Consider the following 27,735-nt stretch of genomic DNA (forward strand, 5'->3'; position numbering starts at 1 on the left):
TGCTCCTGGGAAAGACGAAAGAAGGGGAAGTAACAATGTTCTATTCCATATTCTCAGTCAGTATTATTTCATATTTCTTTTGCAGTAGCACAGAGGCCCCAGCATGGAAAGGGGCTCCATTGCACCAGGTCCTTCAGAAACACGTAGAAAACCCAGATCCCCACACTGAAGCTCTTCCAGCCTAAAGCCAATAAGCAAAACCCAGAGTGGGAGAAAAAAAGACAATCAAAGAGATGCATTTGCAGTACAAAAATAAATTAAGTGCCAATGTTGCCATCTGCCCTTATCACTAGCTGGCTGGTTTCTTTAAGGTGTCATGACAGTGCTGCGTGGAGGACTTGAGAGATCAGTTCAGGGAGAGCCTTCCACACATAAGTGGCAGCATGGAAGAATGGTTTCAGAGTAGCAGCCGTGTTAGTCTGTATTCGCAAAAAGAAAAGGAGTACTTGGGGCACCTTAGAGACTAACCAATTTATTTGAGCATGAGCTTTCGTGAGCTACAGCTCACTTCATCGGATGCATTCAGTGGAAAAAAAAAAAAACAAAAAACCAAAAACATGGAAGAAGTCTTCCAGTCCAGCACACACGGAACAGGAGTAGGCCTCAGGAGACCTGGGATCTATTCCTGGCTCCTGGCTTGCCCCTGACCTGCTGTGTGACCTTGGGCAAGTCACTTCACCTCCCTGTGCTTCTGCTTCTCCTCCCACCCTGTGTCTGCCTAGTTAGACTGCAAGATCTTCAGGACAGGGTCTGCTTGTACAAACCCACACTAAAGCACTTGGCACACTGGGGCTCTGATCTCAGTTAAGGCCACTTGGTGCTGCTGTAACACAAATAATAAAAATGAAGTCACAACACTAGCAGAGAAAATCCACCCCAGAGGATTTTAAAATCCACCGAAGAAACTTCCCCCACATCTTAGCCAGAGTGAACGTGGGCAGCATGTTTAAAGGATAGCACTCTTGAACTAGTTCCCATTCAAAACCAGGAAGGAACATAAGGATACGCTGGGGCAGAGTAGGCATGGCTGTAGCTATGCACAGAAGATCGAACAAATACGTGAGAAAAACATAGAAGCAGCTTTTGTTTAATGCATCTGATGTGATTTACCCATTGCATGGGAATGGTCTCTGTAGTGCTGTTACACAGTCTGTTTCCTGAATGCTTTGAAACCATGGAACATTTCCTCTATCAGCTCTCCTTAGACTCATTAAAAGATGGTTCTGACACGGTTCAGGCAGGCAGCTAGTTCTATGCACCCTCGGGTGTAGCAACACCCAGGGTGGCTAAGAAAGGGGATATGAATGCATTAATAGGAGCCAGCGCTTCCCTTGGACAAGTTCCACATGCTGACAAACATTCAGGAATCAAGCCTCACTCCACCCTTGCAAGTGAAATACTGTCAGAAGCATGATTGCCCTTCTACGCTCAGGGAAACCGAGTCACCGACGTGTGAAATGACCTGTACAAGGTCCCAAGGAGTCCATGTATGGCGCAGAATAGAATCCAACACTCCCAACATCCTGCCAGTGCTCCCTCAACTCTATGAATATAAGTTTTTATATAGTGCCTGTCACCACTGAATCTTATTAGGGATCAAATGGCAATGGGGAAACACTGCATGGTATAAAATCTCCACCTCTGCCCCCAGAGGCATTCTGAGCCAGCAATTCTCATCCCATGGCTTCCAAAGGGCCCAACCCCACATACAGTTTGCGTCTTGGGTTCAAATTAGGCCTCAAGCAACGGCCAATGCAGAAGCAACAGTTGCCCAGGGAAAAAAAAAACAATAAAAAAACCCAACAAAACACGGGGAGGCAAACAGCACTGGGTGGGTAGCAGGGAGAGCTACAGAACGAGGCTTCCTGAAAAGGGGGACTGACAGATGCTGAAACTCCCTAAATAACACTCAGTGAGTTTCCAGTCTTTGAGGAAGGTGTTAACAGAGGTTGCTGTCCAAAGCTGTTCCAGACTTTCATTTTCTTCCGTGGCCCCCTACAGAGAGTGAGCAGATGTTCAAAAAAGGGTAACGGATACAGAGGGAGCGAGTGTCAGTTCCTCAAGGGATTCCCCAGGACAGGCAAGATGGATGGGGCCAGCTGATCTGGCTCTGGATCGCATCTCCATAGGAACCCCGGCGGTATTTCCAGGAAGCGCGGGAAGAACTGACGCACAGTACAAGAGATACAGCTATATTTGTGGTGGTGTTGCATATTTAAGACAACTTTACATAATGCTTCTGACACAAAGCTTTCGGTGTTACCTCTTTGGAACATGGTCCAAGCCCTGCATAATTTCTCCCATTTATTTCCGAATACCAGGTTTACTTGTATAACACTTTCCAGGCCGAGTCCCTTTCCAGCCCCAGTGCTACTGCCCCACGTACCCAGCTAAAAGAGAGGGGATGGGGGGGGGGAGGGGGCGGAGATAGGCACAAGCATCGTCTCAGTCCTCACTGGGATCATCTGCCAGAGGGGTATGGAGGTCTCGGACCACTGTGGGTCTTGAGAGGCCCATTTGGCCAGAGAAGGAACTTATCTTACAATATGTTCCCGTCAACACCTTCACCCTACTTAAACTGGAGATGGGGAGATGATCAAGTTAAAACCAGAGATGAACTTAGATTAGCCCCTCTGATCCAGAAATGCCCCAGGTTTTGGAGAAATACCAGTGAGCCCTTGCTCTAGAATGGGTCACATTGACACCCCCCAGCAGAACGTTCCTGAACGCTGGGTAAGTTCGTATCTGGGTCAGAATTTTGAAACACAGGCTCATTCCCACTGAACAGCGTCCAGCTCCTTTGCAGGGGAAATACCCTGACTCAGTCGGTCCGTGCATTCCCTCTGCAGTACAATATGGCACACAGAGGCTCACCCCTAGGGCAGAGAATTCATCTTACTCTAGCTCCCGTCACCACCATTCAACTGGGCGAATTCAAGTGGGGGTCTGAGCTTTTGGGACCCACCCGCTGAGATCAGCCCAGAGTTAGGAACCGAAAAAAACGGGTTCAGGTTGTGACGTTGCATATGCAAGGGGGCCTTGAAAGTGGTGTGAATGTTGTGAGGAGATGAGAGGAGGATCCTATGAGCCCCAGGCCTTGGAGGATGTTGTCACATAGGTAGCTTATAAGGCCCCCATCCCCATAGTGTCTGGACAGCTTCTGAAGTCTCTAGTCCCTATGGAAGAAGGGGAAATAGCACTCTGCTTTAGTCAGGCTCGAACAGGAGGGAGGGAGGGAGGGGGTTAGGCAAAGCTGGCCTAACCCAGGGCTTTTCGTGGTGGAAGCCACGGCAGGTATGGGGAGAGGCTGTGGGTTTCTGCCGACTCAGGGGAAGGAAATTCACACCGAACCCAGCGAGTGGGCTAAATGGATACAGCACTGAACACCCGTCTGGGGCAGGGCAGACACTTTATGGGGGTGGGAGGCTTAATTCATCCACCCAAGCAGCCCCTGCTAGGCCTCTCTCTAAGCCAGTGGAGTCACTGGGGACCTCTCAGACTCCAGCCACTAGAGGAGTGACTTTGAGCCCGGGGGCTTCGCTTCCCCCTTCCCAAGCTCCAGCCATCGCACGAGAATCACCTGCAGGTGCGAACGTTTGGCACAGTTAGCAGCCCCGCTCCAGGGAGCCTTGGCACTCGGCTGCTACAGAGAACCCGACTGATGAAGTGCCCTGTGGCGAGCGAGAGGGGAACCGACTTCATCCAGGGACGGCAAGGTTTGATTCCCAGCAGCCACCACAAGGAAATAATCCCCCCCCACCAAGCCACCAAAAGAACAAAGTACATTACAGCGAAGGGGAGATGAGTCACAGATTCCCTGGCCAACGAGGGCCTTTGTCTCTATTGCACTTTGCTTCATATATATTTATCTATATATTTATAAAAATACAAACTAAGGGGATAGGGTGGAGGGGGATGAGATGCAGGCATCAAGCCAGCAGCAGCTCGTCTAAGAACACGGGCAGGACAGCCCCTGCCTCTGGTGCTCCCCACATACCCTTGTCCCCAGAGTCCTCTGCCAGCAATTGCTCAGGAATGTGGAAGATCAGCAGCAGGAGTCCTGATCCTGCAGAAATTCAGCCACGGACGGGGAGGGGCAGGGCAGGGGGCATGCCGAGGGTAACCCAGAGCTGGCAGATCAGCTGGGTTCCCCCCAAACACCCGAGTCACACCTGAACGGATTCAATAAATACGCCGCTCCTCCCATAGGCCAGCGCCCTCCATGTGCCCGGACGATGGGCGCTTCCGCATGCTCTCTCCGGCCACTCAGTGCCCATTCCTGGGAGAGGTGGGTGGGACTCCTGTTCCAGCACCTCCCCCCAAAATGAAACAGGAAAGTTTTTCCGCAGCCTGAAGGTTCCTCTCTTTCTTCCCCGAGTGAATAAGGTGCCATCTGACGGGATGACAGTCAAGAGAATCCCCCCTGGGGGCGTGTGCGCTTCCCTCCCCCACGTTTGCCGTGGGGGATGCTCCCTTGTTCCGTTTTATCTGCCCCAGGTTGCCCCTGCTACCTCAGTCGCCCGTCAGGTTTGATGGCCCCCAGTTCTGATTTGGGGTCTGGGGAAAGCGAACTCCAGGACGTTTTGCTGCACAAGTCCAAGGAGGAGCAGCTGGAGGGGCTGCTCACGCAGAGATCCGCCACCGACCAGAAGCTGCCGATGCTGCTGTCTGTCCAGTCCTCCAGGGCCTTGCCCGTCAGCTGCGCGTTCTGCAGAGCCTCCTTCTCCACCTCATCCGAGCGCGGCAGGTTCAAAATCCCACCCAGCCCCTGGAAGCTTTGTTCCATATACTCATTGCGGGGGGGACCTCCATGTAACCAGTTGCTGTCATCTGGGCAAAAACACAGAGGGAGAGGTGATTGAGAGACAGGCAGACCCAGTCCCCAAACCTCCCACCATGCCCCTTGAACACAGTGGAGAGGTGCTCACCAGCCCGTTCCTTAACATGCCACACCCAATTGGAGCAGAGACCACCCCTGCTGGACACACACAGATCGATCACAGGGGGATGCGAGAAATAGGGAAATAGGTTAGGCCAGGATGCTCAGAACAAGATGGAGCATGGCATGCTGGGACCTGTGGTCTCCATGGGCCAATGCTCCACATTAACAGTGAGAGGAAGCCACAGCTCACATGGCAGAGTTCTCTGGCTCGCATTTGCAGTTGGCCGTTGCATGATGCTTGTTGGTCATTTCCTCAACAACTGGCTGGGCCGTGGCTGCGTGGAGAGCTGGTCAGGACCGGGGGAGGTTTGCCCCCCCACTCCAAAACCCAAAATTTCCCAGGTAAGAACTTTTCACAGAAACGACATTTTCGGTTGGGATGGACAATTTCCCAGGCAGCCTTAGCTGCAGGTCTAAAGCTAGCTCACGCCAATGTGGATTCTTAGGGCCAAACCTGGCCTAAATGGATGCAGCTCTACTGATGTCAGGGGAGTCTCTCCCATTTGCAGCAGCCGAGAGTAGGGCTCGAGATTTCCCCAGTGACAGGTGGCGAAGGCTCTGTCACAAGGTCGTGGGCTCAGATCACATCTACAAGGCGAGGTACCGCGCGGCAAGCCAGGGTGTGAATCTACCGCGCGCCAGCTTGCTACGCAGTAACGTCCCAGGTGGGCAGTGCCGTGACAGGTCTGAAGAACCCCGCAGCACCCCAACCCGCCCTCCGGGGCTTTCACTGCACTGGAGCAGCATCCACATGGGACATTTGTGCACGGCAAGCTGGCACACTGTAGAGTCACACCATGGCTTGCTGTGTAGACCAACCCCTAAGATCCTGACGCAGATCAGCCCACCAATGGCTGCTCGGTGGCCCGGTATGGAACAGGTTTGGTGGTTTTCAGTGGTGAAGGAAAAGCCACCAGGTACAACTGACCCCTCTTTGTTGCTGGTCTCAGCAGAGGACAAGGGTCCCACAGGCCACGGAGACCGAACCTCCCTCCCTGCTGTAGACGGAGCCTGAGGAAGCCTGGGCTGGGCTGGACTGACTAGGCGTAGGATGTGTCCAGCAGGAGGCAGCCCCTCCCCTTACCTTTCCCGATAGGCTGTTTGCGGTTGAAGGTCTGTGGCACCACCAGGAACTGGTTCTCTCCGAGGGGCTCCCAAAACTGGAGGAGGCGGATGGTCCAGACACCGGGGCGCAGGGGCCGGTTGAGAGGGGGCTTGTACTGTGTGAACTCCGCTTCCGCATCCACAGTGATGTCGTAGGACGTGGCGATGACGTAGGTGGGGTCGATCCAAACCACAGTGGCGGTGAGGTTGGGCCCCCGGGACCATCTCTGCATGGCCACTGGCTCATCGAAAGGCCCTATCAGGCCTCCGAAATTCCGGAAGATCCTCTCCTTGGGATCCCACTCTGTACCCACCTACAAGGGGAGAAAGGAAGAGTGAAGTCAGGATGGGGTGGCACCAGGCCACAGTCAGCCAGCGTATGAGGAAGCATCAGCCACCTCTGTTCTTACATCACACTCCAGAGAACGTGTTCCACCAGACTGGCAGGAGAAGGCAACACAGTCTCTCCCCCGCCGGCCTGGGCTGGGCCTCAGATGCCGGAAGGAGCTCAAACACTCAGAGAAAGCAGCCAAGCTCACAGCAGTTGTGGCTGCCAGCCCAGCCCCTCAGTAAATAGGGTGTGTTGCCTCAGACACCCCACCTCAGGGCATTTCCCTTGGTGGAGAGCATGACTGTGGGACGGCACTGCCAACAGGTTTCGGGTGCCACATCCCAGTCTCCTGTGCCCTCCCTTCTGCTCGGGTAGAGACCCGAACAGGAAACCCACACCTATCCCTGCACCATGCTGTCCCATCCACACTCCCTGCCTGCCTTAGAGGAGCCAGAGACACACAATTGCATTAGACACTGCAGCAAAGCTGCCAATCAGCTACAAACTCACAAAGCTGGGCAGCAATAGCCCTAGCCCCTTCCCAAGGGGGCTTCAGACCCCACTCCTGCCCAAGCAGCCGTTTCCCACTCCCTGGCTCAGTATTTCCACACTGGAGTCTTTCGCCTTCGTTCCCGTCCAGCGAGACGCTCCCAGATCAGAGACCGAACGGCTGGGCCAGGGCTTACGACTTTATAAAGAGGCCATCTCCAGCTGATCCCCTGCCCCACTTGTTGTTAACAGTTACACATTCCAAGGTCAGAAGGGTCCACTGTCATCATCTAGTCTGACCTCCAGTATAACACAGGCCAGGGAACGCCCCTGAACAATCCCTAGGGCAGAACTTTTAGAAAAAACACCCAATCTTGGTTTAAACATTAAGATAAATCCAAGGTAGGCGAAGTCTGTGCGCGGGAGAATGGGGGAGCTGGAGGGTTTGGTGGCAATGGAAGGGAGAGGGATGACCAAGGCTGGAGATGGGAGTGCGTAGGTGTCCTACCTCCAGGTTCTGTAGCCGGTTAGTTTGTCCTCCATGACCTGCCAGCTTCAGAGCCCCTCGTGGCATCATCCACATCTCCAGAGACTCCACCTGCCCCATCCCAGAGTTCTGCACCTCCTGCATCACCAAGTAACCCTGGAAACGGTCGTCGTAGAAATACAGGTGCACGCTGGATGGGAAGCCATGGAGCTCAAATCTAGAGAGAAGGGACCATTAACACGCTCACAATCCCACAGTGCTAAAGGCGGCCCTACTGCTCAGAGCCCAGATCCGGGATCTCAGGGTCTCCTACCTGCAGTTTCTCTCTGCCTTCTGCGTCTGGGATGAGGTCATTTTCTGCAGCCCTAGCCTGGAGAAGGATGTGTACACAGTCAGGATGAGATCACTGAGCCCGCTCAGCCTGTCCACACGATCATAGATGTTCTCCCAATAGGCCTTGAGGGCTGGCGTGTTGGGTGGGTAGTTACCGTAGAGGTGAGAGTCCAAGATCTCCAGAACTTCCTGATTCACCGTCGACTCAAACTTCCTGGCAAAGAATGTGGGTCTGGAGAGTTGCTGAAAAAAGACAGGTGTTCCCGACAGCATTGGCAATGGCTAGAGCAACAGAGAAATGGACTCGAGGCTGACAAACAGCAGGAAACGCAGCCAGTCTATTTCTACTGCGCAAGCCAAGAGAAAGCAAAGAGCCAACGGCGTAAATCATGAATTAGATTGATTAAAATTCTTCCCACCGTTATCAATGAAAACGCTGCTCTTAAGGCAGATCAGTTTGTTTTCCAGAAATATTTGCAATTTGACGGTATCTCCTGGAGAAGCCTGCTACTGACAGGCCTTATTTCCAATCACTTAGCCCTGCAACTTAGGAGTCCACAGATGAACTCCTCACAGAGCCCTAATGGGGCTCTGCCTGGGTACAAAATTCTGCCTGCATGGCTCAGATGGCTGGATCAGGACCTTCGATAGCACAGAGCCAGGATCTTAGTGCATGGTTAGCAGAGATTAACTGCATTTGGGAGGACTGCATGCATTTCTTCAGAAGATCTCTGACTTGCCCTGGTCAGCCTCACGTTTGCAAAAGAGACAGATCAGCACCACATTGAATAACATTTCTCCTAAGAACAATTAAGGTTTTAAAAGATATTTTTGCTTAACCAAAGCCTGTGGGGGAAGGAAAGATGAACTGCTGTTTAGAGGAGAGGGTGGGGTGGGGTGGGGGGGCAGGAAATCTAGGACTGGGAAGGGAACCGCTTGTAGCACTAAAGAAAGGGGAGGGTGTTAGGGGAGAGAAAGGAGAGGGGAGGGAGGGTGTCATTTTCACCTGTAGCCGCAGAAAGTCCTGGGGTTTGAAGTCATTTGGGGAGCACCCACACCAGTCGACTATGTGTTTATATTGGCACTTACAGCCCAGCTTGCGGTTCCAGTTTGTCACCCGGAGGTTGTTGTCGACAAGAGTCTCACAGGCATGGCTGTTCTCCAGGATGGTGTGGAAAAAGGACTGCACAGACAGAGAAAAGGGCAAAACCCACCAGAGATGCAGCAAGCCCAGATGATGGAGATCACTGATAGTCCCATCCCCCCCTTCCCAAACACACACCTCCAGCCCACCCCTTTGTGCCTCATCCCAGCCGGAGAAGACTTCAGGCATCAGCTGTTTAAACAGACAGAACTCTGTGGGTTTAAATGGGACAAAAGCCCCTAATGTTTCCTGTCTGCAAACCCCTGGGATTCCCAGCTGTCCCCCTCCCATAACAGATCCGGGGGCGGGCTGTTCCACACTCACTCCATACAGATTCCCAACACACTCCCCCGAAACAGACCATCATGCCCTCCAGTGGCTCGTATCCAGGGGTCTTTGCAACTGATGGAAGGTGGATAGAGTTTAAAAAAGGGAGTGGAAAAAACAAAGGCACTTTCTTATTCAGCACATCTGCTTGCTGTGGGCCCGACTCCCCTGCCCCACACGCTGTGCAGCCATGGGTACCCGTGCAAAGCAGGAGGGAAGTGCTACCAAGGCAGAAGGGCAGCACTTCACACCTCATTTGTAAAGGTCTCGATGGCTCCACAGGTGCGGGACCTGGGGCATCAGACCCTGTACGGCGCGTCACGGATGCACACGAGCCTTGGCTCCCATCCACCCTGCGGAGCCAGCAAAGCTCCAGTCCAGTAAACCTCAAGGATTATCCCCAGCAACCTCTGTGCAGGAGCTCCCCTTGCAGGGCCTTTATTCCTGGGGCTGGTGGAACAGGGAAAGGCAGAGCTGGGGCCCAGGCTGTGTGTGTGGTGTGGGCAGACAGGGAAACCAAAACACAAAGCAGCTGCGGCTCTGGGGGCAGCTCGTTGCTTCTGAGACATCGTTAGGAGAGAGAAACGTGGAACCTTCTGACGGCAGCTACATGGTCACTGGTCTGGCCGGGGTGGCTCCGCATTCAAGCTTCTGTGCAAAAAGGCATCAAGATCCTCAGCACCGTGAGAGCCGCTGAGCGGGGGCTGGAAGCACCTAACACAGGTAACCGAGATGGGTCGGCTGTGGAGCCTGCGAGCCTGCCACCAGTAAGAGCCAGAGGGCTTGGGGCCTATTTCACTTCCGCCAGGGCCCAGCACGCCAGGGGTGAGCTTAGCAATGGGGGAATGCAGGGGATTTCCAGCTGTGCTTGGCAAGGTCTCCGCAACTTCCACGCCCCCATGCCCACCACACACCCTGTTCCACGCCCCTCTTCCAGTCAGTCTCTCTCTCTCTCTCTCACACACACACACACAGCCTCGTCCACACTCAAAAGGATCTTCCAATGACAGGACGTGAATGGGAAACAGTTCAAGGGCTTTATCCTGCTGCCATCAAAGCCGCTGGGAGCTTCGACATCAATGAGAACAGGATCGAGCCCCAAGGCAGGATAACTTCCCCAAAAGGAGGAACACGATTCAAAACGGGAGAGACTCCTGTGAAGCCAGCTCCGAGCCCCGGGGAACCTCCCTGCCCACCCACCTCGGCGGGCAGAAGTGTGTAGGTGTAGAACTGCCGCAGCTGGGACACCAGCTGGTCCTCCGTGTAGACCACGTACTCCACAAAACTCCGTGTCAGCGCGAACCAGTCCGAGCCACCGTCCACCACGATGCCCTCCGGGATCTGCCGCTCGCCCAGCCGCCACATGTGGGAGTCGCACTCGTGGAAGAGGCGGTCCAGGCCCTGCTTCTTAATGAACCTGCGTAGGGACAGGGCGGGGTCAACAGTGCGTGGTCTCTAGAGGAACACACATTCCCGACTGCCGAGAGGTCACCTCGCTATCAGGAGCGGGGGCATTTCCCAGTGTGCGGCGACAAGGCCAAGGGCAGATCCTCGGCTGGCGTGACTCAGGGGAGCTCCATTACAGCCAACGCCGATTTACATGGTGGCTGACCTGGCTCATTGTTTGTACTGCTGTTACAGGGACGGATGGAGGTAGGCCTTGTTCTTTCAGTTGCTTGGTATAATTGACCCAGTGCCCACATCTTCTCAGAGTTCACCCCCCTGCCGATCTCTATCCCGACCCCAGTGCCAAGCGCCACTCTGCCCCCACACACAGGTTACCTGGCGTTGTCTCGGCCGTGAGACTTCAGGAAGTTCTTATCTCGGTATTTGGACAGGAACGTCACCAGCTCCTCGTTGGTCCTGCAGGGAACAGTGATACAAACGAGAGCACGTTAGCGGCGCTGGAGTGGGAGCCGCAGCTGCCAGGGCTAAATGCTTACACGGAGAGGCTGCGATTTGCAAAGCCACCAGATGCTTCTCCCCCGTGCAACACTCACAGGGCAAGGGACAGAGGAGGATAAACTGATTCACCCTAGAGACTCCCAGCAAAGGTACTGCCCTCAGGGATCGGTCCTGCTTTGAGCAGGGGGTTGGACTAGATGACCTCCTGAGGTCCCTTCCAACCTGGATATTCTATGATTCTATGATTCCCAGCCAGACACTCTGCTCTCCTGCAGAGATGGGATCAGGCCTGGGGCTGGAGCAAAGCTGCACTGCCCCATCCCCCAGCCGCACGCTGCCCACTGTTGCCAATGGGCCTCCCACACCCCACACGGCTTCTCATTCACCAGCTGACGGGGTCAGTGCAGACAGGGCTCCCCAAAACCCTTCTCGGGCGCGTGGGTTCCATTTCCACCCCTCATCGCCCCTTAGCTCTCTCCTCTTTTCCCCCTCCCGTGCGGCAGTGGGGATCTCCAGTGTCTACCCGGGGGGGGGGGGGGGGGGGGGAGACCAGGCCGGGTGCAGAGAACCCTCCCTTCCCCGGCTGACCTGGTTGGGTAGTCAGTGGCGCTCAGGTTGATGAAGTAGTCCCAGGGCCAGTCCGTGATCTCCAGCAGGTCCTTCATGCTGCGCAGGTACATCTTCAGCAAGCTGGCGCCGCCCCAGATGGTGACCATGCGCCAGGGCGTGACCCGGATGTTGGGGTACTGCTGGGCCAGCTCCAGGGCCTCGCGGTGCAGGTAGTTGGAGCGCTGCAAGGGCGGAGGCTGCAGCTCAGGAACTGGGCTTTCCAGAGCCCTGGAAACACTGGGACTCTGCACTGTACTGCCTAGTTACATGGGGTCTGATTCGCTCAGGTGCTTGGGGGGGCGGGGGGGGTCTAAAGCTCCCGCTGACTTCCACCAGAGCTGCTCGGTGCTTCTGAGCACGACACCAAAGCCGGTATTACTGCCCCATTGTACGGATGGGGAAACTGAGGCACACAGAGACTAAGCGACTTGCCCGAGGTCTCACAGCGAACCAGCAGCAGAGGCAGATATAGAACTCAGGAGTCCTGACTCCTGGTCTCCTGCTCTAACCATTAGACCAATTTTGCCTGCTTGGTACTTCAGTCTCTTATGGCTGGTATCATGGGCCTCCCAATCTGCCTTCATGTCAAGTCTCTGTGCTGGGCCACTGAGCCCTGCCTCCCTACTCCCCTGGGCACGCTCTAATCAGCTGCGACGTTTGGGTCGGCTCCAAACCTCAGCCCCATGATCAGAAGCAGGACCAGGGCTTGGAGAAGTCTCACGGTGGAGCTTGGACTCAGGGCACAGACAACCGACTGGGAAGCTAGGACAGGTCTGACAGCCCGCTGGGGTCGCCCAGAAAGGAAGGTGGGGATGCTGCAATAACCCCCCTGCAGCACCAGGAGTTCTCACCTCCCATCTCAGTGCTAAGAGCTGAGCCGCTCAGCTCATTTGTGGTTTAGGAGGGATGACAGGGCGGGGTCGGTGTTTCACCTCCGGCCCAGTATTTTGCATGTTGATTGGACTTTGCCAGGGCTGGGGAGAAGAACCAGAATGAGAAAATGCTCATTTCCTCTCCAGGATGCGGGAGGGGGAGAGTCCCTCGGTGGGCTTCTTCTCCACGGAGGGAGGGCTCATTGGAGAGCAAAGGGCCGGGGGATTTGGGGAGGGAAGCCTGCCCCAGGCTAGCTCGGGAGAGTGGGGTGGAATGTCTCCTGTCGGAGTGGAAACCTCCAAGCTGACAGGACACCCGAGGGGAGTTTGGTGAGGACAGGCAGCCAGATCTCTGGGAGGAGAGCAGAGCATGGAGGGTCAGCTGTGAGAGAGGCAGGGAACAGATCACTGCCTTCCCAAGGCAGGTAGGAGGAACGGGGAAATGGATCCAGTCCCTCTGGCACCGATGATGGGGAACATAGGGGGAGGAATGGATCCAGCCCCCACGCCACAGATGGGGGTGGGGAACATGGCGGGAGGAATGGATCAAGCCCCCTGGCATGGGCTGGGGGAGGGGAATGGATCCCAGGGTCTGGGGCAGACGTGATAGGGCAGATGAAAGAACATTTCCCACGAATTCATTTCCCAGGGGAGCTATCGTAGGCCCATGGGGAGTTAGGAGAAGAGAAGGGGCCTGCGCGGCACTCTCTCTGTTTAGACGGGCTCCGTGCTAGGAGTCTGACAGCCCCCGTCCCAGGTCACACGCTTCGTTCCAATCTTCATTTGCATCACACAAAGTTGTTCCTACCCTGCTGCTTTGCTGAGCTCGTTCCTCCAGCCAGCGAGGGGCCTGCAATGGCTCGGCCCACAAGAGTCAGCTTTACAGTGACCAGGCCTCCCTCTCCTTTAAAGTCCAGGGCACTGTGCCCCGCAGACGCGGCCAGCACATTACCAACACAGGCCCCTCACCCCTTCCTTCCTCCCTTCCCGACTCAGCACAGAAGCCTTCTGTGCCCACCCCAGTGCCCTGACCTCCCCAACCCTGCCTGCACCAATGTTCCCCTTTGCCCCGCCACCCTTGTGCTACCCACACTCACCCCTGCCGTGGGCTCACCTGTGGATGTCTCTGCAGCATGCGTGCTCCTGGGGGCGCCTTGTGTGACCCCTGCTTATACAGAGGGGCTCTTTGTCCCCCTTTACTGGCTACACTATGTACAGAGGCTTAGCCAAGTCTGTTCTGCCCCCTAGCTAGCAGACCTGACCCTTAACTCCAGCAGTAGAGGCTGATGCTTTCAGAGCCCAAGGTCCAGGGTTCAGTCCCTGCAGCCCATCCGAGCAAGGGCGTCGTTACAATTGCGTCCTGCCAACTTCAGGCACGTCCTCCATCGCCAGCACAGCTGCTGCACCCGAGCGCCTCCACCCGCCCCCTCCAGCAGCGAACCCCCCTCCCCGTCTCCTACCTGGTCGACGTGGATGTAGAAGAAGTGCTGTTTGTGGTACACAGCCTTGATGAGCCGCTTCAGCTGGCGGACGGCCCTCCCGTGAACGACCAGCATGTACGCGACCCGCACCGGCTTGCTCGCGGAGGCCTGCTGTGTCTTGCTCTCGTCCCACTGGATCACGGGGCTGACTTTCCCTGCGAGGACAGAGAGCAGCTGCTCACTGAGCCAGCAGCTGGGCTCAGCTCACCCTCTCGCTGCGGGAGAGAGGAAGGGAAGTGGCCATCGCTCAAGACCCCTCTGCCAGCTGTTCTCTTATTGCAGACTACAGAGTTCCCTTACTGCCCAGCCCCGGTGTTAGCGTCTTCCCAACCTAGGGCTGCAAATTCAGATTGCCACAGTCCCCAGGGCCTGATCTGCCAGAAGAGCAGGCTGCAATCACCCCCTATCTCCACTACCGGAGGTGGGCTGTGAGGCCTCTGAGGGCCATCATCCAACGTGACCAGGATGCTGAGTAAGTACAACACGGCCTGCTGGGATGTGTAATCTCCATGGGACAATCTTCTCCATTAACAATGGGGGTGGATGGGCACAAGGCAGAAACACGGTGGGCTGCATTTGTGATTTTCCTTTGTAGTGAGTGAACCCACCCAGACAAAGTAGCCTCGCTTAGGAGGGAGATTCCTTAGGCGAATAGGCTGGCATTGGATTACCTACCACCTTTGGGGGCTCTGCTGATGCTCACTGGCAATCTCGGAGAGACTCACCTGACAGCTGGCAGTGCCGGGGCACAGAGTGGGGCATCAGATTCCCTGCCTGGTGCAGGCACACCACATTGGCTATCTCCTGCTGGCACTGCTTGGTGCTGGCTCTCGCTAGCGCCGAGAGGGCGTCTTTGCCAGTGATCTCACACTTGGGGGCGAAGCTGTTCCCAGTGGGCTGGGGAGCCCCCTCCACGCTGCCTATGTCGCCGTGCTGGAAGACGGCCAGCTGGGCATCCCCATGCAGCTCTGTCCGGTTCCTCCTGCCGGAGTCGTCCTGAGCAGCGGGGAGCCTTCGCCCAGGTTTGTGTTTTGTGGTGACGGCTCTCACCACCTTGGCCACCAGCACTCCAGGGCCTTCCGGGCGGCCCTTCCACCGCCCATGCTTCCGGCTCGCGCTCCCCCGGCGACCAGCTGAGCTGTCTGAATCTTTGGAGCCTTCACTGTTTTCGGGCAGCCTGGCCTTTTTCTGCCGTCCCTTCTCCAAGTTTGATCGGACACAAAACAGAGGGAAAAACGTTAACTTGGGCATCACCATATCTCTTGCAACAGCCTCCTTACTGTTAGCAGCAGCTCACCCTGTTACAGAGCCTTCCACCCCAGCATATGCTGCAGACATGCGCTTATCTCACCCCCCTGCAAGGGGGGTGAATACTGAGCAGCCCCACTGAGGCACCGCTTCTGACTTCTGCCATGAGCCCCACACAGCTGAGGGATGTTTGTGTTGGGAGTGGGGGTGGGGGAAGACAATCTTGACCTTGAGATAAAGCTCTAGTACAGCCAAGTCCAAAGAGGATAAGTGACTGGCCTGAGGTCACAAAGCAAGTCAGTGGCAGAACGGGGAACAGAACTCCGGAGCCCCAACACCCACTCTCCTGTTCTCATTATTATAATTATAAGGTGCCATGGGAACACGAAGGTATGTCTATGCTGAGTAGACTCAGCCTCAGGTTTGAGCCTGAACCCCCCTACCGTCCACATACAAATCAGTTTGACTCAGCTCAGCAAGTCCTCAGGACCTGGTCCTAGGACCCATCCAGGGAGTGGCGCTGAGACCTGGGTCCAAGCCCTGTCATTTTGCAGCGTGGACGCAGCTCCAACTGCACGCCCGAGTCGGAAGGTCTGCGTAGTGCAGCGTGGATGCTTTAGCAAGGCTGTGAAGCCCGGGGTCCCGCAACTGGAAGCCCAGGTGTACAATGCTGTGTGGATGCTCAAGCGTGGGCTTGGAAGCACCAACTTAACAAGGGCAGGTCCCATAGAAGTGGCTTTACAGTGCTGTGTAGACATACCCCTAGAGGGCCCCGTTGTGCAAGGCGCTGTACACACTCTCAGGGCAGGCCCTCACGACAAACGTGCATTGCCACTGCAGCACTTCTGGCGAAGACGCTCCGAGCTGACGGGAGAGCGCTCCCCTGTCGGCTTAGTAACTCCAACTCTGTGAGAGGCGGCAGCGGTGTCGCCCGGGAGACGCTCTCCTGCCAACACAGCGCTGCCTAGACGGGCGGTTAAGGTCGGTACGACTATGTCGCTCAGGGGTGTGGATTTTTCACACCCCTGAGCAATGCAGTTATACCGAAGTAAGTGTGTAGTGTAGACCTGCCCCCAGTGAGAGGCAGTCCCTGCCCTCAAGAGCTTACAATCCAGCTAGCCAAAGGAAGTATTATCATCATCCCCATTGTACAGACGGGGAATGGAGGCTCAGCCAGATCACACAGGGAGTCTGTGGCAGAAGCAGGAACACAACCCAGATCTCTCAGGTCCCAGTCGAGTGCAAAACCACAGGCCTACCCTTCCCCTCTGAGCACTCACTACCACAGCTTTGCACATAAATAGCAGTTGCATTTTCCATGTGCTGAACAGACATTAAACATCCCTCACAATCCCGTCAGAAGGGAGACAGGACCAGGGAAGGCAGGCATCCAGGAACTGCTGTGGTGGACACACTATAAATACACTGTGGTCTCAGAGCAGGCGTGCAGAACTCTGAGCCAGCAGGCGTGGATTTTGTTCCTAACAAACACTGCCACGATTTCTAGGGGGGGCCTCAGGCAAGTCAACTCTTACGGTGCCTCAGTTTCCTCATCTCTTACATGAAATTAGATGAAGGTTTCTAACCATCAGAAGAGAAGTTCTGGAACCAGCCTGCCCAGAGGAGTAGCAGGGGCAAAAAGCCTACCTTGTTTCAAGACTGAGACTGATACCTTTATGGAGGGGATGGAGGGGATGGTATCACAAGCCTGCCTACAATGGCATATGGCTCATCTGTGACTGCTAGCTCCAGCAGCCGGAGATTGGACACTAGATGGGGAGGGCTCTGAGCTACTATAGAGAAAATTCTTTCCCAGGTGTCCGAATGGTAGCTTTGACCTACATGCTCAGGGTCTAGCTGATCACCATAGAAATCTTCCCCCAGGTCAGACTGGCGAAAACCCCTCAGGGCCTCTGCCATTCTCTGCAGCATGGGGCATGGTCACTTGCTGGTTTGAACTGGAGTAAATGGTGGATTCTCTGTAACTTGAAATCTTTAAATCATGATTTGGGGACTTTAGTAACTCTTCCAGAGGTTAGGAGTCTGTTACAGGAGTGGATGGGTGAGGTTCTTTGGCTTGTGATGTGCAGGTCACACTAGATGATCATGATGGTCCCTTCTGACCTTAAAGTCTGAGTCTACATGCAGATAATACTAACGTGCAGTGTGTCCTTGGAGATCTCCAGGTACAAAGCCCTGGCAAAGGGTTATTATTTTACCAATGGGCTAGTGGGCCAATTACTTGATCTCTGTGTCTAAGGTCACACAGTTTGTCCATGCTGGATTAGAACCCACGTGCTTTAACCGCACTTCCTGTCTTTAGGAGCGCTGGCTCACCGAAGCTAGCTTGTAAGCTGGGATCTCCAGCTGCTTTGAAAATCCCCAGAGCAAACTTTCCCAAGGAGCCAAGCTGATGAGTAAAGGGCGATGTTAATTACACAGAGTTATTTCTGCCATGCTGGCTGATTAGCAGACATGATTTAGCCTTGGGGAGAGAAGGCAATCGTTCCTGGAGGCAGTGAAGTTTGATGGTAAGAACAGGTGATAAGACATGAGGGCTGGGCAGCCTCTCTGCTTTGCAATATTAGCCACTGTCAGAGACCGGCCACCAGAGAAGACAGTCCACTGGGCTGATCCAGCAGGGCCATTCCCAGGTGAATGCTAAAGCAGCTGCCTACTGCAAGAGCCGTTAGGTCTCGATAGGCTGTACCACATTTGAAGGCCGGGGGCCAGGTGTGGGGCAAGGTAAAGGGATGTCAGTGCAGGATGCGGACAGGGGAAACACGTCTGTTAGTAATACTTCCTGTGCCACGGAAATGATGGATTGCCGGTGTAACAGCAGAGAGAGAGCGGGTGAATCAGTGGGTCCACCATCGAGCTCTGCTATGCTAGGGGAGTCATAACTGGAGCGACTGGACACACTTTCCTTGGTTACCATAGGCCAGTGAGCTTTGCTGAAGCCTTTTGGCTGGAACACGCGAAGTCTGCGGTGCCTGGACAATGCCTCAACTCCACCCACAACAGCAGCTGCCTTGGCATTTGGCAAGTATTGATTACACCTCAGAGTAAGGTCACGAGCTCAGGTCTGGCTGATAAGGGCACGGACAGGCAGCCTGAAGCGCTGCAGCTGTCCCAGTTCCGCCAGTCCCGGTGTGACCCCACAAGACTTTGCTTTGTATCTGAAAGTTACCCCAACACTGCATCTCCCATCCACAGAGCTAGGTGCAACAGGACAGATGCTTCAGGAGACCCAGAATGCAGTGGGGCAGCTACAGACACAGGGCATGTTGTGTGCTGATGTGTGGGAAGAGCATTGCCGAGCTGATGCATTGGTTCATCACCAGGTTGAGAGATCAAACAAATTACTTCATGCAAGCAGCATCCTTTAACAGCTTCCTTACTTGGCATAGTCTGCTGAGAAGGGCCAACCCAAGGGAGATGGGGGGCACAAAGATGGGGGCTTGGAAACCCAAGCAGCTTCCAAGACCTGGCTATGCAAACGTCAGTTCCTAAATCAGCTGAAGTAAAGCCCTGAGGTCTCACTCGTATCAACAAACCACTTTATTCAGAGAGCTGGTTAGTGAAACGAGATTGTTCCCCAGCCACGCAGGGATCACACGGCTAGTAAAAGATCAGAGGTGCTGACCAACTGGTCAGTTCTAACATGCATCTGTCGGCAATGCTCTTTCAGCAAGACGAGCGCGAGGAAGGTTTAAAACTTCCCCATCTCCCACTCCAAGCATGCATCACTGAGAGCCCAGAACAGGCAGAGATAACAGTTCATTAGTCACCACGCAGGACCATCTGTTCAGAGAGTTAAAAGCCTGTTTTCTCTGTACAAGAGTCACAGGAGCGGAGAGTCCGGGAGGAGACTGACAAGCGAAGAGCAAAGGTGTTCCACATTCTAGAGCTGGTGCTCTGCTTCCAGGAGGCCAGAGAAAGCATTGACACCCAGCAAGCAGAGAAGGAGACGCACCTGGAACTGGCTGGGATGAGGGTAAGGCAGAGGAATGCGTGCAGGGCAGATTTCAGAACTTCTTGCCCAGACTGGCTTGAATTTTCCTTTTCCCCTTCAAGGCATCAGGAACAAAATCATTCTGTTTACTCTGAGATTTGAGCTCCCAGCAGCATCCATGGAACCATCTCTGTTCCCAGCCATGCTCCCTTCAGTCTCCCACACCCGGGCCCTGAATATCACCTTCCGACTGATTATGCCCTTCAGGATGGAGCTGGTTTTCATACCATGCACACTGGAGCTCCAGTGATACGGCTGGGAGGGGAGATGTTGCTGAGACATCCATCCACTGCTCCCCCCATTTCTTCTTCTCCTCCTCCTGGGCTTTCAGCACAGACCTCATGAAATGCCACCACGTAGTTACAGTCGGATTCATCCCTGCCAGAAGGAGCCTGTGGTCTGGCCCACAGCTGACAGAGCGTGCCCAGCTCTCCTTCTCAATAGCAGAAATAAGAAAAAATGCCCCCGTCCTTCCTCGAGGGGCCAGTTAATGAGCCCAACAGTCCCTAATTACTGCACCATACTGAAGTGATCCTTCCACCCCAGCCAGGAAGTGAAAAGGAGGAGATTACTCCAGTCATGTCACTCAACTGTATTTAAAACTTCTGCAGAACTTTTGGCACAGTTCCCAGAATGAGCTCCTTGTCTATGCCCCCCCCCTCCAAAATTCCTGTACCCTGCCAGGAGGTCATTTCCCTAGGAAACCCCCTCCCCCCCCACCTTCTGGGTCTAGACTTCTTTCTCATCAAACATACATGTTGTGAGGCTGGAGTGTGAAGGAGCAGAGCGCTTGGTGCTGTAGTAGATCACGACCAGCGAGACTGGTACGACGAAAGGCTGACAAAGGGACAGTCTCTCAGGCTCGTTTGTAGCACATCCCTTGCCAAGCTATCTACACAACACCTACAAAATCCAGAGTGGCATGGAAACTGCCCACAAGGAACTCCCCTCCTCCAGAGCGACAGAAAGATACTGCAGTGGCGAAATGACTAAGGAAATCAAGATCTTGTTTCAACTTGGTATTTCAAAGGATTGATTTTTCCTTGTCTCATTCCCTTCTGATCATCCTCTGTTCCTGGGGGGGAACAGGAAAAGGGATAATCACTCTGCTCCCCTTTGTCTGTCTAGCCTATTTGCATTGTGAGATCTTTGGGGCTGGGATTCTCTCTTACTGTGTGTACGTTCAGCACCTGGCACAACAGGGCCCTGATTTCAGTTGAAGCCTCTAGACACTACTGGAATATAATAAGACAATTACAGCTCTTCAGTCTGCACAAGTCCTGATATCAGTAGCACAACTGACTTCTGCCCCTCCTGCTTCTGGGCCTGCCTGCTTTGAAATACGTACCCCCACGAGGCAAGCTAATACTGGATGAGGATTGGAGATCCATCACAAAAGACATTTACTAGCCTAGGCACACCTGCTCTGATAACTCCCCAGATTCCAGAACCTGCACAAGACCCATGTTCCTCATCTGTTCCACAGCTTGGGGGTTCTGGAGGCTGAACAATTTGCATATGGTCAGAGCAGGGGAGCAATTCAATTCTGCTCCGCGTTTCTTCAGGTCATTCACAAATATGTCATGAGAACTGCTGACGCAGAAATATTCCTAGAAAGGGTCCTGAGATTTAGAGGAAAACAGTCAGCTTAGAAAACCATTTGTAAACACATTTCCTCCCCTGGATTACGAACATCATTATGGTTTAAAGAAATGTTCGATTTCAAATTTAATTTACTTTTCACCATTGATGCCAACTGTTCATTTTTATTTTATTTGGTGCATTCCCTTCAGTTTGGGCAATGAAAACAGGACTGGTCCATTTTTAAGCCTCCTGTGACGTTGCATTTGGGTTGCAGCCACTACAGGGAAAGAATTAAATACAAAGGCGGGAGGGGAGGGGTTTTTTTTCCACTACAGAACTAAAATCCTATGCTGACATTTTTCAAAGCTACCAAGGACATTTGAGAACCCAATTCCCATTAATGTATGCGACTCTGAACCCCTCAATCTTATGCCTAAAATGGGCTCCGCTGTGTCTCTTTAAAAGCAAGCTCTTCGGAGAAGATCTGTGCAATTGTTATAAGTGCACTGACAGAGAAGGACATTTTAGATGGAGCTTTTTCCTGATCTCACTGTGCTGGGTGTGAGACAAACACCTTGTTTAGTCAAAGCCTAGATCCATTTGGATTGAGGATTATCAAGCCAAGAGGGAAGATTAAATAAATGAATCAGACATAATGGACCTTCCCCAAATCACATTTCCTCCTCCGCATTTACAAGGATATTCTGTGGCTTACCCAAGCCTTCCACACATTCAGGCCTGAACTCTCCTAAAGGGGCCACCCTGCCGTCGACCTGTATGCACATAGTCCCCAGTTAACTTTAGGGGAAACGTGTATGTGCATCCAAGGGCAGACTGTGACTTTAAGAGCAATACTTCAGCTGCATCTGCATTGCAATTTGGAGGAATCCCAAGTAAATATAATAATCCAGAGAGCTGCGTGATGCCCATAGAAGGATACATACTTGAGTGGGTTAGATACTCAGTGGGTTGGGAATGTGACAAGGAGCTGCCCAGGGAATGGGAACAGAGTACAAGGCTTTTCATCTCTAAACCTCTCATTTGCATGGAGCCCAGGCTGTTCAGTGGCCCATGTGAAAGGAGGTGGTCTTGGCCCAGTTCCTAGCAGACAGATACCCACATCGTGACAGTCACCTCTGCAATCCCTTGTGGCTAGGCCCTGCTTCGAAGCCAAGGACTGCACATGCTATGGAGGCTGAGCTAACTTTTCAGTTTACAAAAAAAAAAAAAAAGAAGGAGTACTTGTGGCACCTTAGAGACTAACAAATTTATTAGAGCATAAGTTTTCGTGGGCTACAACCCACTTCATCGGATGCATAGAATGGAACATATAGTAAGAAGATGTATATATATCTCTCTCACACACACACACAAGGTGGAAGTTGCCATACAAACTGTAAGAGGCTAATTAATTAAGATGAGCTATTACCAGCAGGAGAAAAAAAAAAAAACTTTTGGAGCGATAATCAAGATGGTCCATTTAGACAGTTCACAAGAAGGTGTGAGGATACTTAACATGGGGAAATAGATTCAATATCTGGAATGACCCAATGCATCGGATGAAGTGAGCTGTAGCTCACAAAAGCTTACGCTCCAATAAATTGGTTAGTCTCTAAGGTGCCACAAGTCCTCCTTTTCTTTTTGGGGATACAGACTGAAACAGCTGCTACTCTGAAACCTGTCATTTTTCAGTTTACAGTTGTTCCTACCCAGGGTTGAGGAATGCAGGCCAGGTGGCCTGGAGGAAGCTGTCACTGCTGTTCTCAGCACTGTACAGTACCTGCTGTGTGCACAGAGCCCCTCAGTGCCCACAGCTGTCAACCCAGCACCTTCCGTGAGCACTGGAATTTCAGGGTGCACAACAATGACAAAACCTTACTCTGGGTCTGATTGGAAAAGTGAGGAAGACAGTAACTGCAGCTGCCATCTAGCCAGAGGGGTAACAAAGCTCTGGGAAGGGGTCTGCTGGCTCCCTGGGTGATGTGGGGCCTTCACACTAAGGGGCTGTGCCTTATTTGTTGCTTTTGGACATAGATAGGAACTGAACACTGAGTGCTTATGCTATAGCTCTTGGCTGACAGTGCATCCCTGGGATCAGCAACAAGAGCCGCAGCCCTCTTGTTCTCCCCAGCAGAAAACAGCAAACAGCCACAGCGTTGGCTCATTTGGGTAAGTCACTTTGAGATTAGGGCTATTTCCCTCCCTGGGCAAACTCTTTATGGGAATGTCTTGGCCGGGCTGCTCTCCTTCCCTTTTCCCTTCACAGCCACTCACACCTGCACCCCTGTCAGCGAGCTGTAAAGATGGCCGTACTGGACCCCTGAACAGACAGATTCAGTAAAAGCCAGCGACCTTGTTTGCATATTGAGTCTCCGGCTGAGACCTCCCCCATGTCCTGTATTTAGAGTTATCTGCGTGACACCTTCTCTGAAAAACAGAGCAAAAAGAGCTGGGAAGGAAGGAGAGAGGAAACAGACATCAAGGGAAGCTTCCTGCCAGAACAACCACAGCTATAAGCAGCTGCTTTGAGAGCAGCTAGATGGCACAGTGGGTAAACTCAGACTCATGGGGGGTGGGGGAACGCTGCTTCACATTCGGGCTTCGGCTGCAAACAGTCTGATTCTTGCTGCTGCAATAAACAGCTTCCGATGCTCCAGGGCATTTTAAGGACCAAAGCAAACGACCACTGGCAGATGTCGACAGGGCCAGCAATACTGGGACAGAACATTCATTAGGGACTGGGAGAATGAAAAGGTTTTAATTGATTAAGCAACTAGAAGAACCCATACTCTCCAAGCCCTTCAGGTCTGAAAAATTGGCTGGTAATCTTAGGAGCACAGGATCTCCTGGAAGATTTCTGTTGCTTTCAGCTTTGCCAGAAATACCCTGGTATTCGCAAAAAGAAAAGGAGTACTTGTGGCACCTTAGAGACTAGCCAATTTATTTGAGCATAAGCTTTCGTGAGCTACAGCTCACTTCATCGGATGTTACTCTGAAACCTGGTATTCTGGCTCCTCCAGTCCCAGCCACGGTCAGGAAGTGCAGAGGCGTGTGGAAATGAAAAGCTTTTTTAAAGAAAAGTTAACTGAACTACCCTGGAACCTGCTAACAGGTTCAGGTTTTGAGCAAAGGCTTAGGACAGCTTTTGCTTCCCCTGAACTAGATCACCTGTCCCCTAATGTCCATCACACCAGACCAATGAGCCAACCACACCTCACATCTCCAGACAAGACGACCCTGGGCATCAGCAAAACCTGCCAATTTCCCAGTCTGATTTTGGGAAGGGATGTTCAGGAATCAGGTAAATTCTGACCCAGTATAAAAGCCAAGAGAAGAGGCTTCTGGAAGGAATGGAGACTAAACATTTCTTTCCAGAGAAAGGCACAAGACAGACCAACACAGGATATTATTAACACTAGGGAGTTCTCAGAGTGCTTTACAAGCATTAGCTAGTTAAGAAAAGACCAAAAGGCAGAGCCAAATCTGCAGCTCAAGAATCCCCAATTCTGTCCCAATCTCTCCCGCTCCCCACCTCGCAAGGCTCCCAATGTCTTAGTAGCATGGGAGATTTTTCTTTCACTAACTTTTATTCCATAGCTTCAGTTAAGTCTTTCTGGGCCATAAGGCTCCAGAAGCCACTTGGTTTTCTGGCACATGGAGATAATAATGCATGGTAGGTGCAGCTCATGAAGGGGTCTCACTTCCTGTCCACCCACCCATCAAATCAACCAGCATCACTCACAACAGGGCACACACAGCTGCAAGTTAGACTGCTGGAAGTGTGACAACTGTAGACAATGCTTACCTTCCAAAAATACTTGGATCCATGCATCTCTCATGTACCATTGCAGACCCTACAACCATTTCTGCATCTCTGCCCAGTGCCCAAGGACAGCTGACCACGTCTTTGCTAGTCCCATGAAAAACTGTGGACTCCTGGAAAACTTCCCCTCCACTTCCACCCCACCAAGCACCAGAAAAGGCACAAAATCCATTCCCTAAAGAAAAGGTGGAATCCTAGTGCCCCCAGATATCACAACTTTCTAATTTCTGCTATCCCCAGAATGCCGCTATGCTGTAATACAACCGCAGCATACACCCATGATCCCCAGCTCACGCCCTTCGTCCTTGGGGCACTATACAGTTCTTCAGCCTGCCCTCCCTCAAATCTCCCCCATCCCAGATTTTACCACTAAATCATAGTATATTGGTCCTCCCCACAGTGAATTTAGTACTTGTAAAAGGTGTCGGATTGACAGGCCTGGACAGACAACCTCTAATCAGCTGTAGAACAGGAACACAACAACAGACAGCAAGTGCAAGCACTTTCTCAGGTTGACCCAGATATGCTTCAGCCTTAGATCTAAACGGCGAAGAGGCTGGTTAAGTCTCTGTGGCCCATACAGTTCTAGGCCTCCCAAATGAGACGGCCAGCAAGGGGCTCAGTTATCAGGCAGACACTTGGCTGTGAGAAACTACACTGAGACCATCAACTCAATCACAGGTGTCTGACACAAATGGGATTTAGTCACAACTGACCTGATCTGGGTTTGACCAGATACAACACACTATCCATACTCTTGTAATAAATAGACCCATCTGAATGAGCGACCCAGAGGTCAAAACCTTCATGTGAAGGATGAGACAGTCTGGTCCAGAGAACTGGCTTCTATTCTCCACCAGCTTAGTACGTGACCTTGGGCAAACCACTTCACCTGTCCTTGCCTCAGTGTCCCCAGATGTAAAAAGGGGATGAGGGAAGTTCACTTGGATTCATAAAGCACTTTGAACATCTCAGATGAAAGGCAACGTATAACTGCAAGGTATTATGATACCATCATGATACATACTAATATTCCTCCCCATATCAGCCTCGCAGAACAAGATTCATGGTGAACTCCCCCCTTGCTTGGAAAATGTAAGATTCCAACTAATGGTATATTAACAGCCCTGCTCTTACATCAGAGCCCTGATTTCTGACAGTCTCACAACATCTGATCCTCTATATCATAATATTTCTCTGGATCAGACCTTCTGAGTCTTAACTTACTGTAATGTCCTCCAGTAATTGCACCCTAACACACCCCTTACGCCAGACTCTCAGTTCTACCTACCCAAAGCCAGGTCCCACCCATTTATCCTAAATCACTAGAGCACCCCTGCCCCATATCACTCCCTCAGATCCTAATACACAGCAGCACCCCATCTAGCCCCCAAGACCTAATGCACTACAGCAAGTTTCCATATTAGTCACCCCAGATCCTAATGCACGGTCAACCCCCCACATCAGCGCTCCCAGACCCTGAGGCACTGTGCTGCAAAGTAGCAGGATACAGGGGGGACTGGACATTTCCCGCTCAGACACCCCCAGGCTCGAATGCACTGTAACACCCAACCTCCCGCAGCCTGATGCAATCGCCCCATGCCAGCTAGCTCTAGATCCTAATGTACTGCAGCCCCCCCCCAGACCCTAGAGCGCTCTCTTCCCCCTAGCAGATGCCCCAGATCCCAAAGCACCATCTCCCCCACATCAGCCACCCCAGTGCCTAATGTACTGTCACACCCCACCCCTCGCCCAGACCCACAGCAACACTCCCCCCCACCCCGCCCCGAATGCACCCCTCCCACCCCATATCTGCCCTGCCCCCGCTCCCCCAGGCTTCGCCCCCTTCCCCTGCCCTCCCGCCCCAGCTGAGCCCCCCACTCCTTCCCTCACCCCGCCGTGGTCGTCCTCCTCCAGGCTGCTGAAGCTCCACACCACCAGGCCCTGGATGAGCAGGATGGCCAGCGCGGTGGCGATCGCCAGCTTGTAGCGGCGGGCCAGCTTCTGCAGCCGGGCGCTCGCCACCATCTTCCTTCCAAGCGGCGGGGCACGGACGGGAGCGCGCCGGCCAGCCAGCAGCCAGCCCGCCCTGCAGACGGCGGGCGCGAGCACGCACAGCGGCGGCGGGCGCGAGCACGCTGGGGGAATTGGGGAAAGGGAGAGGGATGCATGTGATTCCTCCCCCCTCCACCCAAGGCCTTAAAGGGGCTGGCGAGTCGTGCCCGGGATCAGGCTCTGCCGGGGGGTGGGGAAAGGACGCCGTGTAGCTCCTCAGGGAGGAGGCAGATAAGCAGCAACACATAGGGATGGGTCCTCTGCATAGATTATCCAACCCTAGGGTGACCAGATGTCCTGATTTTATAGGGACAGTCCCGATTTTGCAGTCTTTTTCTTATATAGGCTCCTATTACCCCCCCGTCCCGATTTTTCACACTTGCTGTCCGGTCACCCTCTCCAGCCCCACGCTTGTTGCCCGAGAGCAATGGGATTTTCCTGCAGATCTTGGGATACTTGTGGGGTTGGAGGGCCACTCTGTCCCTCCAAAGTAATAATGACCCATGAGCAACAGTGTTGACTGCAGGTTAGATCATGGGTCTGGGATCATCCCTGCTTCCAGTCGGGATTCTGCTCCTTGCTGGAGCAATCCGTCAGGAACTCCTGAAGTGAACATTTCCAGACATTTCTGCTTCACAGTCAATCTCCCGTGCTCTTTTACTTAGCAGGGCATGGATTGGTCCTCCGCCATTCTGAGGCCAAATGCTGCAAGAGGCTTTGACAAAGTTGTTCCTGAACAAGAAAAAATAAAGCACAGGAGTAATGAAGACAGTGTCAGAGGTGGTGTTGATGAACAGCAGGTAAGGGAATAATTGGGAAAATTGACTATCTGTCTCGGAAGCATACCAAGCCCTTTAGGGAAACTCGCTAATGAACCTACTGAACTTTAGCTGGGCATCGTGCTGAACGAGTGGCAATTAATTTTGAAAAGTCATGAAGCCCTAACATAACCTTTTGCAGAAAAATGCGCAATTGGCTAAAACCCC

At 53.1% G+C, this 27,735-nt stretch overlaps 1 protein-coding gene across 2 annotated transcripts; it reads right to left on the reverse strand.

The window, feature by feature from the left end:
• Window positions 1–2,176: 2,176 nt before the first annotated feature.
• Window positions 2,177–26,796, reverse strand: XYLT2 (xylosyltransferase 2). 2 transcript variants are annotated; one of them, XM_048817935.2, is made up of 11 exons: window positions 26,588–26,796; window positions 14,750–15,224; window positions 14,004–14,179; window positions 11,651–11,853; window positions 10,940–11,020; window positions 10,358–10,574; window positions 8,693–8,869; window positions 7,667–7,929; window positions 7,375–7,570; window positions 6,027–6,360; window positions 2,177–4,830 (listed from the first exon to the last, which is right to left on the reverse strand). In XM_048817935.2, exons 1-11 carry the CDS (start codon window positions 26,720–26,722, stop codon window positions 4,508–4,510), a joined length of 2,580 nt encoding a protein of 859 aa, XP_048673892.1. In that variant the 5' UTR covers window positions 26,723–26,796; the 3' UTR covers window positions 2,177–4,507. The 2 variants fall into 2 exon arrangements, with proteins under 2 accessions (XP_048673892.1, XP_048673894.1); XM_048817937.2 differs by having other exon boundaries at window positions 14,750–15,221; window positions 26,588–26,795.
• Window positions 26,797–27,735: the final 939 nt, after the last annotated feature.

Source organism: Caretta caretta, chromosome 14 (genome assembly GCF_965140235.1).
Source record: "Caretta caretta isolate rCarCar2 chromosome 14, rCarCar1.hap1, whole genome shotgun sequence".
In the NCBI taxonomy this organism is placed as follows: Eukaryota; Metazoa; Chordata; order Testudines; family Cheloniidae; genus Caretta; species Caretta caretta.